Source organism: Coregonus lavaretus (assembly GCF_964263955.1).
Source record: "Coregonus lavaretus genome assembly, chromosome: 2".
NCBI classification, from domain to species: domain Eukaryota; kingdom Metazoa; phylum Chordata; class Actinopteri; order Salmoniformes; family Salmonidae; genus Coregonus; species Coregonus lavaretus.
In genome coordinates this window covers 85868974-85881935 of record NC_139989.1, presented here as the reverse complement: position 1 = coordinate 85881935, position 12962 = coordinate 85868974, and the positions used below count along the sequence as shown (strand labels likewise).

The window sequence follows — 12962 nt, the reverse complement described above, 5'->3', positions numbered from 1 at the left end:
CTGACCATATGACATTCTCCCAATCCTCTTCTGGATCATCCAAATGCACTCTAGCAAACTTCAGACGGGCCTGGACATGTACTGGCTTAAGCAGGGGGACACGTCTGGCACTGAAGGATTTGAGTCCCTGGCAGCGTAGTGTGTTACTGATGGTAGGCTTTGTTACTTTGGTCCCAGCTCTCTGCAGGTCATTCACTAGGTCCCCCCGTGTGGTTCTGGGATTTTTGCTCACCGTTCTTGTGATCATTTTGACCCCAAGGGGTGAGATCTTGCGTGGAGCCCCAGATCGAGGGAGATTATCAGTGGTCTTGTATGTCTTCCATTTCCTAATAATTGCTCCCACAGTTGATTTCTTCAAACCAAGCTGCTTACCTATTGCAGATTCAGTCTTCCCAGCCTGGTGCAGGTCTAAAATTTTGTTTCTGGTGTCCTTTGACAGCTCTTTGGTCTTGGCCATAGTGGAGCTTGGAGTGTGACTGTTTGAGGTTGTGGACAGGTGTCATTTATACTGATAACAAGTTCAAACAGATGCCATTAATACAGGTAACGAGTGGAGGACAGAGGAGTCTCTTAAAGAAGAAGTTACGGTTCTGTGAGAGCCATAAATCTTGCTTGTTTGTAGGTGACCAAATACTTATTTTCCACCATAATTTGCAAATAAATTCCTTAAAAATCCTACAATGTGATTTTCTGGATTTTTTATCCTCAATTTGTCTGTCATAGTTGACGTGTACCTGTGATGAAAATTACAGGCCTCTCTCATCTTTTTAAGTGGGAGAACTTGCACAATTGGTGGCTGACTAAATACTTTTTTCCCCCACTGTATACTGTAAAGCATCTGCTTATAATTAGTTGTTTATGTCATATATTTTAATACACTGAGTGTAGAAAACATTATGAACACCTGCTTTTTCCATGACATAGATTGATGAGGTGAATCCAGGTGAAAGAAATGATCTCTTATTTATGTAAGTTGTTAAATCAACTTCAATCAGTGTAGATGAAGGGGAGGAGAGAGGTTAATGAAGGATTTTTAAGCCTGGAGACAAATGAGACATGGATTGTGTAAATGTGCCATTCAGAGGGTGAATGGACTGTGTATGCCTTTGAACGGGGTATTGTAGTAGGTACCAGGCACACAGGTTTTTGTCAAGAACTGCAACGCTGCTGGGTTGTTCACGCTCAAAAGTTTCCTGTGTGTAGCAAAAATGGTCCACTACCCAAAGGACATCCAGCCATTTTGACACAACTGTGGGACTAATTGGAGTCAACATGGGCCAGCATCCCTGTGGGACGCTTTCGACACCTTGTAGAGTCCATGCCCCGACGAGTTGAGGCTGTTCTGAGGGCAAAAGAGAGGGGAGGTGCAACTCAATATTAGGAAGGTGTTCTTAATGTTTTGTATACTCAGTGTATGTTTTTTGCTTTATGTAATGGCATATATTTTATTGCTTCATGTAATGTATTTTATCTCTTGAAATATAGTTTTGATATATTTTAAAATGTAGTTTCATGGTGATTTATTATGTTTTCCAGAATCTCCAACCAAACTCTGAGATCAGTCTCTCCAGTACCCAGTCATCTGTCCATGAAGAGTGACTTCTCTATGCATCATCCTATACATTTTAGTGATGGACCAGTGACCTTTGACCCTAGGTAAAAATGTATCATATTACTATTGAAGAGGAGAATCTTCTAGATCTGAAACCAGATGTATTTTGTGTATCTGAGTATATACTGTAAAGCATCTGCTTATAATTAGTTGTTTATGTCATATATTTTAATACACTGAGTGTACAAAACATTATGAACACCTGCTTTTTCCATGACATAGACTGACAAGGTGAATCCAGGTGAAAGCTATGATCTCTTATTTATGTAACTTGTTAAATCAACTTCAATCAGTGGAGATGAAGGGGAGGAGACAGGTTAATGAAGGATTTTTAATCCTGGAGACAAATGAGACATGGATTGTGTAAATGTGCCATTCAGAGGGTGAATGGACAGGGTATGCCTTTGAACGGTGTATGGTAGTAGGTACCAGGAATACAGGTTTTTGTCAAGAACTGCAACGCTGCTGGGTTGTTCACGCTCAAAAGTTTCCTGTGTGTATCAAAAATGGTCCACTACCCAAAGGACATCCAGCCATTTTGACACAACTGTGAGACGCATTGCAGTCAACATGGGCCAGCATCCCTGTGGGACGCTTTCGACACCTTGTAGAGTCCATGCCCCGACGAGTTGAGGCTGTTCTGAGGGCAAAAGAGAGGGGAGGTGCAACTCAATATTAGGAAGGTGTTCTTAATGTTTTGTATACTCAGTGTATGTTTTTTGCTTTATGTAATGGCATATATTTTATTGCTTCATGTAATGTATTTTATCTATTGAAATATAGTTTTGATATATTTTCAAATGTAGTTTCATGGGGATTTATTATGTTTTCCAGAATCTCCAACCAAACTCTGAGATCAGTCTCTCCAGTACCCAGTCATCTGTCCATGAAGAGTGACTTCTCTATGCATCATCCTATACATTTGAGTGATGGACCAGTGACCTTTGACCCTAGGTAAAAATGTATCATATTACTATTGAAGAGGAGAATCTTCTAGATCTGAAACCAGATGTATTTTGTGTATCTGAGTATATACTGTAAAGCATCTGCTTATAATTAGTTGTTTATGTCATATATTTTAATACACTGAGTGTACAAAACATTATGAACACCTGCTTTTTCCATGACATAGATTGATGAGGTGAATCCAGGTGAAAGATATGATCTCTTATTTATGTAAGTTGTTAAATCAACTTCAATCAGTGTAGATGAAGGGGAGGAGAGAGGTTAATGAAGGATTTTAAAGCCTTGAGACAATTGAGACATGGATTTTGTAAATGTGCCATTCAGAGGGTGAATAGGCAAGACAAAATATTTAAGTCCCTTTGAACGGGGTATGGTAGTAGGTACCAGGCACACAGGTTTTTGTCAAGAACTGCAACGCTGCTGGGTTGTTCACGCTCAAAAGTTTCCTGTGTGTATCAAAAATGGTCCACTACCCAAAGGACATCCAGCCATTTTGACACAACTGTGGGACGCATTGCAGTCAACATGGGCCAGCATCCCTGTGGGACGCTTTCGACACCTTGTAGAGTCCATGCCCCGACGAGTTGAGGCTGTTCTGAGGGCAAAAGAGAGGGGAGGTGCAACTCAATATTAGGAAGGTGTTCTTAATGTTTTGTATACTCAGTGTATGTTTTTTGCTTTATGTAATGGCATATATTTTATTCCTTCATGTAATGTATTTTTATCTCTTGAAATATAGTTTTGATATATTTTATAATGTAGTTTCATGGTGATTTATTATGTTTTCCAGAATCTCCAACCAAACTCTGAGATCAGTCTCTCCAGTACCCAGTCATCTGTCCATGAAGAGTGACTTCTCTATGGATCGTCGTATACATTTCAGTGATGGACCAGTGACCTTTGACCCTAGGTAAAATTGTATCATATTATTATTGAAGATGAGAATCTTCTAGATCTGAAACCAGATGTATTTTGTGTATCTGAGTATATACTGTAAAGCATCTGCTTATAATTAGTTGTTTATGTAATATATTTTAATACACTGAGTGTACAAAACAATTATGAACACCTGCTTTTTCCATGACATAGATTGATAAGGTGAATCCAGGTGAAAGATATGATCTCTTATTTATGTAACTTGTTAAATCAACTTCAATCAGTGTAGATGAAGGGGAGGAGACAGGTTAATGAATGATTTTTAAGCCTTGAGACAATTGAGACATGGATTGTGTAAATGTGCCATTCAGATGGTGAATAGGCAAGACAAAAGATATGTATGGTAGTAGGTACCAGGCACACAGGTTTTTGTCAAGAACTGCAACGCTGCTGGGTTGTTCACGCTCAAAAGTTTCCTGTGTGTATCAAGAGTGGTCCACTACCCAAAGGACATCCAGCCATTTTGACACAACTGTGGGACGCATTGGAGTCAACATGGGCCAGCATCCCTTTGGGACGCTTTCGACACCTTGTAGAGTCCATGCCCCGACGAGTTGAGGCTGTTCTGAGGGCAAAAGAGAGGGGAGGTGCAACTCAATATTAGGAGGGTGTTCTTAATGTTTTGTATACTCAGTGTATGTTTTTTGCTTTATGTAATGGCATATATTTTATTGCTTCATGTAATGTATTTTATCTCTTGAAATATAGTTTTGATATATTTTAAAATGTAGTTTCATGGGGATTTATTATGTTTTCCAGAATCTCCAACCAAAGTTGGAGATCAGTCTCTCCAGTACCCAGTCATCTGTCCATGAAGAGTGTCTTCTCTATGGATCGTCGTATACATTTCAGTGATGGACCAGTGACCTTTGACCCTAGGTAAAATTGTATCATATTATTATTGAAGATGAGAATCTTCTAGATCTGAAACCAGATGTATTTTGTGTATCTGAGTATATACTGTAAAGCATCTGCTTATAATTAGTTGTTTATGTAATATATTTTAATACACTGAGTGTACAAAACAATTATGAACACCTGCTTTTTCCATGACATAGATTGATAAGGTGAATCCAGGTGAAAGATATGATCTCTTATTTATGTAACTTGTTAAATCAACTTCAATCAGTGTAGATGAAGGGGAGGAGACAGGTTAATGAAGGATTTTTAAGCCTTGAGACAATTGAGACATGGATTGTGTAAATGTGCCATTCAGATGGTGAATAGGCAAGACAAAATATTTAAGTGTCTTTGAACGGGGTATGGTAGTAGGTACCAGGCACACAGGTTTTTGTCAAGAACTGCAACGCTGCTGGGTTGTTCACGCTCAAAAGTTTCCTGTGTGTATCAAGAGTGGTCCACTACCCAAAGGACATCCAGCCATTTTGACACAACTGTGGGACGCATTGGAGTCAACATGGGCCAGCATCACTGTGGGACGCTTTCGACACCTTGTAGAGTCCATGCCCCGACGAGTTGAGGCTGTTCTGAGGGCAAAAGAGAGGGGAGGTGCAACTCAATATTAGGAAGGTGTTCTTAATGTTTTGTATACTCAGTGTATGTTTTTTGCTTTATGTAATGGCATATATTTTATTGCTTCATGTAATGTATTTTATCTCTTGAAATATAGTTTTTATATATTTTATAATTTAGTTTCATGGGGATTTATTATGTTTTCCAGAATCTCCAACCAAACTCTGAGATCAGTCTCTCCAGTACCCAGTCATCTGTCCATGAAGAGTGACTTCTCTATGGATCATCCTATACATTTTAGTGATGGACCAGTGACCTTTGACCCTAGGTAAGTTACTGGAAGAATTGATTATATTACTATTGAAGAGGAGAATCTTCAAGATCTGAACAAATACAGTGGGGAGAACAAGTATTTGATACACTGCCGATTTTGCAGGTGTTCCTACTTACAAAGCATGTAGAGGTCTGTAATTTTTATCATAGGTACACTTCAACTGTGAGAGACGGAATCTAAAACAAAAATCCAGAAAATCACATTGTATGATTTTTAAATAATTAATTTGCATTTTATTGCATGACATAAGTATTTGATCACCTACCAACCAGTAAGAATTCCGGGTCTCACAGACCTCTTAGTTTTTCTTTAAGAAGCCCTCCTGTTCTCCACTCATTACCTGTATTAACTGCACCTGTTTGAACTCGTTACCTGTATAAAAGACACCTGTCCACACACTCAATCAAACAGACTCCAACCTCTCCACAATGGCCAAGACCAGAGAGCTGTGTAAGGACATCAGGGATAAAATTGTAGACCTGCACAAGGCTGGGATGGGCTAGAGGACAATAGGCAAGCAGCTTGGTGAGAAGGCAACAACTGTTGGCGCAATTATTAGAAAATGGAAGAAGTTCAAGATGACGGTCAATCACCCTCGGTCTGGGGCTCCATGCAAGATCTCACCTCGTGGGGCATCAATGATCATAAGGAAGGTGAGGGATCAGCCCAGAACTACAAGGCAGGACCTGGTCAATGACCTGAAGAGAGCTGGGACCACAGTCTCAAAGAAAACCATCAGTAACACACTACGCCATCATGGATTAAAATCCTGCAGCGCACGCAAGGTCCCCCTGCTCAAGCCAGCGCATGTCCAGGCCCGACTGAAGTTTGCCAATGACCATCTGGATGATCCAGAGGAGGAATGGGAGAAGGTCATGTGGTCTGATGAGACAAAAATAGAGCTTTTTGGTCTAAACTCCACTCGCCGTGTTTGGAGGAAGAAGAAGGATGAGTATAACCCCAAGAACACCATCCCAACCGTGAAGCATGGAGGTGGAAACATCATTCTTTGGGGATGCTTTTCTGCAAAGGGGACAGGACGACTGCACCGTATTGAGGGGAGGATGGATGGGGCCATGTATCGCGAGATCTTGGCCAACAACCTCATTCCCTCAGTAAGAGCATTGAAGATGGGTCATGGCTGGGTCTTCCAGCATGACAACGACCCGAAACACACAGCCAGGGCAACTAAGGAGTGGCTCCGTAAGAAGCATCTCAAGGTCCTGGAGTGGCCTAGCCAGTCTCCAGACCTGAACCCAATAGAAAATCTTTTGAGGGAGCTGAAAGTCCGTATTGCCCAGCGACAGCCCCGAAACCTGAAGGATCTGGAGAATGTCTGTATGGAGGAGTGGGCCAAAATCCCTGCTGCAGTGTGTGCAAACCTGGTCAAGACCTACAGGAAACGTATGATCTCTGTAATTGCAAACAAAGGTTTCTGTACCAAATATTAAGTTCTGCTTTTCTGATGTATCAAATACTTATGTCATGCAATAAAATGCAAATTAATTACTTAAAAATCATACAATGTGATTTTCTCACAGTTGAAGTGTACCTATGATAAAAATTACAGACCTCTAACATGCTTTGTAAGTAGGAAAACCTGCAAAATCGGCAGTGTATCAAATACTTGTTCTCCCCACTGTACGTATTTTGTGTATCTGAGTATATACTGTAAAGCAGGAGGGGGCTTTGTGTGTTTTGTCCAATCAGTGTATATTTTAACATGTTGTTTCATAGTGGTTTATTTATCCCCCCCCCCCAAATGTCTTGCCCTGCAAAATCAATTTAGTTCAATCTCAATAAGCTGGTTTGTGTTCATATCTGACCATTACTGCTGTAGCGAGTATAGCCAACCAAGATATCAGTCATGGCCCTTGTTGTTACAGATACATATTATTTTATTGATATAACACAGATACAGTAGCTCTTGTGGAAACGAGACAAATCCAATCGCCTTGATACTAAATCAAAACATCATATGTTTTGCAAAAATCGCTCTGCCAGTTGCTGGTTGCTAAAATTCTAATTGTTCACGTTATTTCAGTTTATGTGACAAAACAAGCAAGTATAGTGTAGAGAATCATTGTATCATCAAAACCGATATGAAATATATTTTCCATAAACAAAAATATTGTATTTTCAACTGGTGTACAAAACCGAAATTAAAAGACGCAAAACCGAAACTTAAGACCGGGAAGCAAAGAAATAGCGCACATAGAACACATCTACCGCTTCCTAGACTTGCTTTGAATGCCAGATCTTACATTTCTATAGGAATTTGGTCGGGTCACCCAAAAAGTTACATATTGCACCTTTTAACCTTTATTTAAGGCAAGGTAGTCTGATTGAGACCAAGGTCTTTTTAAATGGAGACCTGCATGACAAGACCAAGCAAGAACACAATAAAAGTAATTACAGCAATTACACAATAAAAGTAATTACAGCAATTACACTACAAGTAATTACAGCAATTACACAATAAAAGTAATTACAGCAATTACACAAAATGAATTACAGCAATTACACAAAAGTAATTACAGCAATTACACAATACAAGTTAGAGAGACAGATGCTACAATCAAGGCAGGAGGAAACACAAAAAGAAAAATACAAAAAAAAAAATGATAAAAAACAACCACATTCCTCAGTGAAGAGGTCCTCTACTAACAATCTGAATTGACCGAAAGGCACCCATGCATCAAACTGTACGGTATTTTGAAGATTGTTCCATAAGTGAGGTGCAAAGAAATGAAAAGCTGTTTTACCTAAATCTGTAGTGACAGAAGGAAGGAGTTCTCCATCTAAATCTGTAGTGACAGAAGGAAGGAGTTATCCATCTAAATCTGTAGTGACAGAAGGAAGGAGTTATCCATCTGAATCTGTAGTGACAGAAGGAAGGAGTTATCCATCTAAATCTGTAGTGACAGAAGGAAGGAGTTATCCATCTGAATCTGTAGTGACAGAAGGAAGGAGTTATCCATCTAAATCTGTAGTGACAGAAGGAAGGAGTTATCCATCTAAATCTGTAGTGACAGAAGGAAGGAGTTATCCATCTAAATCTGTAGTGACAGAAGGAAGGAGTTATCCATCTAAATCTGTAGTGACAGAAGGAAGGAGTTATCCATCTAAATCTGTAGTGACAGAAGGAATGAGTTATCCATCTAAATCTGTAGTGACAGAAGGAAGGAGTTATCCATCTAAATCTGTAGTGACAGAAGGAAGGAGTTATCCATCTAAATCTGTAGTGACAGAAGGAAGGAGTTATCCATCTGAATCTGTAGTGACAGAAGGAAGGAGTTCTCCATCTAAATCTGTAGTGACAGAAGGAAGGAGTTCTCCATCTAAATCTGTAGTGACAGAAGGAAGGAGTTCTCCATCTAAATCTGTAGTGACAGAAGGAAGGAGTTATCCATCTAAATCTGTAGTGACAGAAGGAAGGAGTTCTCCATCTAAATATGTAGTGACAGAAGGAAGGAGTTATCCATCTAAATCTGTAGTGACAGAAGGAAGGAGTTATCCATCTAAATCTGTAGTGACAGAAGGAAGGAGTTATCCATCTAAATCTGTAGTGACAGAAGGAAGGAGTTCTCCATCTAAATCTGTAGTGACAGAAGGAAGGAGTTATCCATCTAAATCTGTAGTGACAGAAGGAAGGAGTTCTCCATCTAAATCTGTAGTGACAGAAGGAATGAGTTCTCCATCTAAATCTGTAGTGACAGAAGGAAGGAGTTATCCATCTAAATCTGTAGTGACAGAAGGAAGGAGTTCTCCATCTAAATCTGTAGTGACAGAAGGAAGGAGTTCTCCATCTAAATCTGTAGTGACAGAAGGAAGGAGTTATCCATCTAAATCTGTAGTGACAGAAGGAAGGAGTTCTCCATCTAAATCTGTAGTGACAGAAGGAAGGAGTTCTCCATCTAAATCTGTAGTGACAGAAGGAAGGAGTTATCCATCTAAATCTGTAGTGACAGAAGGAAGGAGTTATCCATCTAAATCTGTAGTGACAGAAGGAAGGAGTTATCCATCTAAATCTGTAGTGACAGAAGGAAGGAGTTATCCATCTAAATCTGTAGTGACAGAAGGAAGGAGTTATCCATCTAAATCTGTAGTGACAGAAGGAAGGAGTTATCCATCTAAATCTGTAGTGACAGAAGGAAGGAGTTATCCATCTAAATCTGTAGTGACAGAAGGAAGGAGTTATCCATCTAAATCTGTAGTGACAGAAGGAAGGAGTTATCCATCTAAATCTGTAGTGACAGAAGGAAGGAGTTATCCATCTATATCTGTAGTGACAGAAGGAAGGAGTTATCCATCTAAATCTGTAGTGACAGAAGGAAGGAGTTATCCATCTAAATCTGTAGTGACAGAAGGAAGGAGTTCTCCATCTAAATCTGTAGTGACAGAAGGAAGGAGTTCTCCATCTAAATCTGTAGTGACAGAAGGAAGGAGTTATCCATCTAAATCTGTAGTGACAGAAGGAAGGAGTTCTCCATCTAAATCTGTAGTGACAGAAGGAAGGAGTTCTCCATCTAAATCTATAGTGACAGAAGGAAGGAGTTATCCATCTAAATCTGTAGTGACAGAAGGAAGGAGTTATCCATCTAAATCTGTAGTGACAGAAGGAAGGAGTTATCCATCTAAATCTGTAGTGACAGAAGGAAGGAGTTATCCATCTAAATCTGTAGTGACAGAAGGAAGGAGTTATCCATCTAAATCTGTAGTGACAGAAGGAAGGAGTTATCCATCTAAATCTATAGTGACAGAAGGAAGGAGTTATCCATCTAAATCTGTAGTGACAGAAGGAAGGAGTTATCCATCTAAATCTGTAGTGACAGAAGGAAGGAGTTATCCATCTAAATCTGTAGTGACAGAAGGAAGGAGTTATCCATCTAAATCTGTAGTGACAGAAGGAAGGAGTTATCCATCTAAATCTGTAGTGACAGAAGGAAGGAGTTCTCCATCCCTGTGACCGGGCATGGTATCTCATACTTCTATAGGTTAGTAACCATTTTAGGTAATGCAGTATTTTTTTTACAAAGGGCTTTATAATTGAATAGAATATAATGTTTTGCTCTACACAAATCACAATAAATAAAACATATTGTAACATTTAATGACAACTGCCTTGATATTTTGTTAAGTGAATTATTTAACAAACTATTTTAGTGTCTCTGTGCGTCTCCCAAAAGGTTGTAAGTCTTTTGGGATTTAAGTAACGGCCAGAGTCCCGGTCTGCATGGTCAGAGATATTTATTCATTGAGAATTCTGCCATCACAATTTCAGAGTCCATCTTTTATACTAATACGTCATACAAAAAGAAATCCCTTCCCTCTGTAGGCGGGCTGTAGTTTTCCACTCTAAAACTGCTCTACTGACCTTCAGTTCACACACACACACATATACACACATGCATACACACATACATACACACACACACACACATATCCTACTCCCTGCTTTACTCAGTTATTGCCGTTCTCACAATATTCTGCACCATGTTTTCATAACAGTTTCTCCCCTCCCTAAATTGGGAGGCCTCTTTATCTTAGTTTCTCAGTTGTCTTTGTTGTCTGGCCTGACTCTTACTCACATTGCTAAATAGTGGCTCAATGCCATAGCCTTTACTGGTCCTACACTCACACATTATGCACAGTTTCAGGGTGTAATAATTAGTCATTAATAATTAATCTATCATATTTGTAGTTTGTTTGTAACACCAAATCATTTTCCTTTAATGCATTTAGTGGTTACACACTAACAACTAAAGGTTCTATGTAGTGCCAAAAAAGGGTTCGCTATGGTTACAGCCCTTTTTGTGTCTATAAAGAGCCCTTTGTTATGGTTCTTTATAGAACCTTTATAGAGAATGGTTCTATAAAGAACCTTCCTCAATCTCAAAGGTTCTTTTTAGATCCTTTTGAAGAACATTACAGTTTTTTTTTGTATTCTGGTTAGCCATATACTATATTGTTAAAATTCCATAGGTGTTATATTTAACAGTCTAGCAGACGCTCTTATGCAGAGCAACATAGGGCAATTAGGGTGAAGTGCCTTGCTCAAGGGCACATTGGCTGATTTTTCACCTAGTCGGCTCGGGGATTCGAAACAGCGACCTTTCAGTTACTGGCTCTTAATGCTAGGCTACCTGCCGTGACAAGTTGCTCTCAAACTGCTGCGGGTCACTGTAGTGATGGAAAAACAAAGCTTCCTGAAGCAATGAGGCTTTCCAACAAATTGTGTCAATTAGGTTAATTGCTCTTAGCTTCTTTATTCATTCACAATGCACATTAGTTACATCTGCTGGTCAACAATAAATAGCAATGTGTGATTATCAGATAGAGGTTTTTTTTTCTCCACTGATTTTATCAAAACTCTGTGGTGGTAAGTCGTTGGTGTCACGATCGTCAAGCATAGAGGTGGACCAAGGCGCAGCGTGTGCAAAATACATCTCTTTATTATGGAAGAGAGAAAAACACGAAACCGAACACTATCCAAAACTTACAAAACAACAAACGACCGTGAAGCTAAATAACGTAAGTGCACAGACAAGCAACAAACGTTCAACTTAGACAATTACCCACCAACACATGATGCCCATGGCTGCCTTAAATATGGCTCCCAATTAGAGACAATAAACCACAGCTGTCTCCAATTGAGAACCAATCTAGGCAGCCATCAACATACAAACACCTAGACAAGACATTACCCCATTAAACCTACAAACCCCTAGACAAACCAAAACACATACTTCACCATGTCACACCCTGACCTAACTAAAATATAGTGAAAACAAAGATAACTAAGGCCAGGGTGTGACAGTTGGCTTTAATAGCCTACAGTCAGTTCACATCTTACATCATGCTGCGTTTTCTGCCTTCAAGTGGACTATTTTTCAAAAATGGAATCTATGGCATTATTGAGGATGTTTAAGAGAGAAGCTTATACTATACTAAATAAAACAAATTATTTGAACAACAGTGCAGAAAGTGTGGTTTCACAAAACTATTTTCAAAATAGTGTCTCTTCAACCGGATTCGAACTCATACTCCCACATCCCGGAATGTTCCATAGTTCCCTACTCTACCTGCTAAGATACCAGTCAGGTGAAATTATTTGTACAAAATCCTAACTAACTGTATAAGTATGGTATCCAGTAGCAGTCAGTGTTTGAAAGCAGCATAATCGAAGAAAGCATCGGAACCACGGTGAAATCAGTGGGATCTCGCATTTTGCAACACATGGTTTGAAAAAGCATGTGATCAAACGAAGCTTCGGACATCATTGATGACGTACTTCTGATAAAGTGATACACTTATCGGCACACTGATTCGAAGTTAGCTGCTTAGCGATTTCAACGCATGCCTTGGAGCTTCAGTATGAAACGTAACATCACTAGATCACTGAGGAGAGAATTGAGAACCACTGACTTAGTCAACCGTTCTCAATTGACACAAGGCCATACGTGAGTCGTTCACAAGACACCGTCACTGGCCATAGTCCTACAAAACTGTGTGTATTAACAGTCATTGCAGAACACAACACATTAGATAAACGTCAATGGTACTCACTCACTGTTACACAAAAAGAGCTTTGAACAAACCACTCCGCAAAATATTCTAATGAGCCACTGCCCCTGTCAC

The 12962-nt window shown here is 39.5% G+C and overlaps 1 protein-coding gene across 1 annotated transcript in view; it reads left to right on the top strand.

Annotated features, from left to right (window-relative positions):
• The first annotated feature begins 1266 nt into the window (after positions 1–1266).
• LOC311140987 (NACHT, LRR and PYD domains-containing protein 12-like) overlaps positions 1267–12962 on the top strand; it is a 76228-nt gene continuing 64532 nt past the window's right edge. Inside the window, exons 1-6 of the mRNA XM_084176256.1 lie at positions 1267–1385; positions 1537–1656; positions 2447–2566; positions 3369–3488; positions 4274–4393; positions 5196–5315. Of these exons, the coding sequence (XP_084032382.1) occupies positions 1589–1656; positions 2447–2566; positions 3369–3488; positions 4274–4393; positions 5196–5315 (548 nt within the window). The 5' untranslated portion in view covers positions 1267–1385; positions 1537–1588. The remainder of the gene's footprint in view (positions 1386–1536; positions 1657–2446; positions 2567–3368; positions 3489–4273; positions 4394–5195; positions 5316–12962) is intronic.